The 3,843-nt window shown below is 39.9% G+C and overlaps 1 protein-coding gene across 1 annotated transcript; it reads right to left on the bottom strand.

Moving 5' to 3' along the window:
• Window positions 1-6: 6 nt before the first annotated feature.
• Window positions 7-2,771, bottom strand: LOC112466935 (SH3 and cysteine-rich domain-containing protein 3-like; the record flags this gene model as incomplete). Its single annotated transcript, XM_025035296.1, has 2 exons — window positions 7-1,361; window positions 2,405-2,771. Coding segments are annotated over 2 exons (735 nt in total), but the record flags the coding sequence as incomplete, so codon positions are not given.
• Window positions 2,772-3,843: the final 1,072 nt, after the last annotated feature.

Below are 3,843 nucleotides of genomic sequence, written 5' to 3'. Positions count from 1 at the left end.
CAGAATAGAAAAGAAGAGAAAAGCAGAGCGGTAGAAAAAGAAATGGGTGTAGAAGAAGGAGAAGAAGAAGAAAGGAGTGTAACATTAAAGAATCGATAGATTACGAATTTTACGAGTCATGTCCCTGAAGACGAGCGGCTTTACATAAACACATAGAATGACTTCTAGACCTTGGAACCGACAGTACTGGAGCACGGGTGACATTAAACACGCACACACATATACACGTGCTTAAAAAGAAATTATACATACATAAATTCAATTACATGTAACAGCAACTTAACTAGTAGTCGAGAAGATAAGAATATGAAATAGAAGTATTATAAAGGTATAGAAAATTCGAGACATCACATATTGCTTCTCTTTGAAAAAAAGTAGGTAATTTTGAATGCATTTGATGGTTTCTATAATTCAATTCTTTTATCAATAAGATCTTTATACACATATAATTTATTAAATTAAGTTTATATTCCTATCTTCTTTTGAGTATTACAGTAACAATGACTACGATACACTAAAGAATAAAAATAATAACTTAAAAGTTATTTTTTTTTTTTTTACAGTTTAATAAGGGAGACTATTCAGTTTACAAAATTAAAATTAAAATTCTAGTGTACAGGGGGAATAGTGGTACAGAATTATACAGAAAAAAATAGATTAAATATCGATTAAATACGAACTTACTATTAGATTAGATAAAATAAGATACACATTCGAGAAATATGTTGCTCCAGTACTACGTCGATAGAGAGATATGCCCCAATAATTCCGACACGTTTCGGCTTTACAAGCGTATCGATTGTCAAAATTGAACTATAGCTTTGGATATCGAATTCTATGAATTTTTCCCAGTGACGGATTACACTCAAAAATCTTATTCGAGATATGTTACTAAAAACTCTAGTTTCAGATTATTATATGATAATAAATAAGAAGCACTTCTTATTTATTGTCATATAATAAAATGGTTGAAAAAAACCTATTACTGTACTTTTAATAAAATTTAACAAAATTCAAAATTAATAACGATATAAAGAGAATAAAGTCCGACAACGAAATTCTGGAATATGAGGTACGAGCTTCTCCTCGTCTCGAGATCCCGGCGAATGTCGGGCACGCAATCCGCCACTGTACGTGGGAAAATTTTCGGGGTTCCGACGTACGTTCCAAGGTCGGTAGGAATTCTTGGTGGTGCGCCTTACCAGAGGTGGACGAGGAACAGGGATGGGAGGAGGCCCTCGCTGACGAAGGTGCTGCACCGGAGGGGGGATGTTCTGCTGTGGGAGGCGTAGGTGGTGAGTTTGTCGAGTTTCCACGGATCTCGCCTGCCTGCTTCAGCACCTGGTATATGGCGTCCACGTCTGCCCACACGAGATAAAGAGACACAGCAATGCAAAAGCGCACCGGACGAACTTATTCGGACGGCGATGGTTTTTCGAGTCGCGCGGGCTCAGTCAATTGCTCAATTTTCTCACATTGATCTGTCTTCTTCTTCCCTTTTTTCGTTTGGCGTTGATAAATGATAAGAGATGGCGCGCGATAAACGGATATAGCGGCTTTGGCAACAGCACGAACGAATAATCTTCGCGAATTAAATCGTAGTGCAGAGAGATATATGTATGCTTCAAATGAATCAACAACTTTGAGAAAATCTTAATTTTATGTCTATCACTACTCGATATTTCATGATAAAATCTTGAGAATTAAAAATAAATATGTCGTGCAGAGTTGTAAAGAAAGACAGGACAGATTTTAGTCGACAGTAAAAAATACTACTTTCTGTATCAAATCCAACTTTGTATATCACGGACGAGCATTTTACTCTCTCACTACTTTTTAATATATGTATAACGTTATCACAATCTCAGCAGAATGAATGGAATTGTACAGCGAGTTTCGAGAATATTAAAAAATTCTTAGATTAAGAAGCTACAATCTAATTCATATTCTATCAAATTATTTAATGAATAATTTTCCTGCGCATAAGAAGGTGCTTAATTCATTTTAATGACTTTTATTTCTCGAGTTCTACTGTTCTTCCTTGCGAATCCATTCACTCGTCGCTGGACATAGAACAAGAGAAATTGTGAGGAAAAAAAATCCTCCCGCGTTGGCTGTATATCTCCGGATGAATTTCTAACAATTTTCAACTACGCGTCATGCATAAAGGGGAAACCCGACGTTCTCCCGCGGAAATACAGGGGAAAAAAAAAGAAAGATCCCCGATCCAATCGGCGGGAGATAACGGGCTTATCGGGAAATCGACCGGTTCCCCTCGTGTTCATCGACAAAGCGTCCTCGACAATGAGAGAGCTGTCGCTGATGGCGGGGAGAAAGGGTGGGCAGGAGGGAAAGTAAAACGCGTCTCTGTGATGGATCTCGTCGATCTCTGATTGGTACTCACTGTGCTCGGACGACGCCGGCACCTCGTCGGCGGGCACTTGCGTCTTTTGCCGTCGTAGAAGCGGTATACCGCCGCCCTTCTTCGGCGCCAAGCTCGGGCACAACGCCGGCTGCACCATGTTGATGCAGTCCGTGTGCGCGTTCGCCTTGCAGCCGCGACAACGGACGCCCTGGCGGCTGTGACCGCGCAGCACCTGCCCGCACGCGTCGCACGGCGTGATCTTGCGATACGTGTACTCGCGCCAAGTGTGCCCGCCCTCGGACTCGAGGCTCTTCCTGCGAAAGCAATCTCCCTTGTTCACCGGGTTCCTCGCGGTCTCGCGAAAGTCGGCGTGCTCTCTTGCGATGCGTGCTATTATTACCGTTCGTCATACGTGCTCTTGCGGGAAGAGTGCATTAAATTAAATGGAAAATACACATTTTGTTTTGTCTGGAGAATTAAATTTAAAGAGTAACATCAATATAGCGATGTCGCGCATGATGCGCCTCTTTTCTTTTTATTGAGTAACAAAAGTTTGAGGTCGGAAGACAAGGAAAATCAGAAAACTCTGTTAACAGGGATTTCAATGCGGTCTGTTAGTATGTGAGAATAAATAATAAGACTAAAGCTAACCAGATTATGCGCGATTCGTTGAGAAGATTTGTTATTTGCTAGTGGAAATCTCTCACACTATTCGCGATTCGCAGTATGTCATTCGTAATTCGTCATTTCTTAGTTCGTGGTTACTTTGGCCAGTTTCAGCAACATCTAACAGTATAAATGTTTAGTTACCTGATGAACTGATAGCATGAATTGTAAACGTGTAGTATATAGCGCGACACGAATGGATTGATTCGTGATGACTCGTGTCTTTTGAACTTTGTCAAAAAACCGCTTGACTAGCGAATCAGTGCAAATGGCGAATCGTCGACGAATTTTTCCTCCACATTATTCACGAACGTTATATGAGTCACGAATTGCGCATAGTCTGGCGCTAGTTTAAGAAATAAGAATAAATCTCTCTCACGATTGTTATAAATACACTGAGAAAAAAATGTTCTGGATTTTAGTAAATACTAGCTGGTTACCCGGGCTTCGCCCCGGAGGACATGTGTATTAAGACACGCAAATAGTCTCTCTCTCTCTCTCTCTTTCTCTTTCTCTCTCTCTCTCTTTCCCTCTCCCTCTCCCCCCTCTCTTTCTCTCTCCCTCTTCCTTTGCCTCTATTTCTATCTTTATTTTTCGTTATCTATTTTCTGGAAACCGATTTCTTTAATTGTTTTAATATTTAAAAAATAAAGAATTAAAAAAATCGGTTTCCAGAAAAAGACGTAGTTCTACGTCAAAACTACACACTCTATAGCACTCTCCGAAAAATTCTACCCCTATTTCATATACTTGTGGCAAAAATTCGGTCCAATAGTTTTTAACTTAAAAACTATTGGACCGAATTTGTATTA

The sequence above is a fragment of the Temnothorax curvispinosus genome, unplaced genomic scaffold (genome assembly GCF_003070985.1).
Source record: "Temnothorax curvispinosus isolate PA1 unplaced genomic scaffold, ASM307098v1 QBEX01016746.1, whole genome shotgun sequence".
NCBI lineage: Eukaryota > Metazoa > Arthropoda > Insecta > Hymenoptera > Formicidae > Temnothorax > Temnothorax curvispinosus.
Note: the sequence above shows the minus strand (reverse complement) of the source record. Positions and strands in the feature narration are given on the sequence as shown.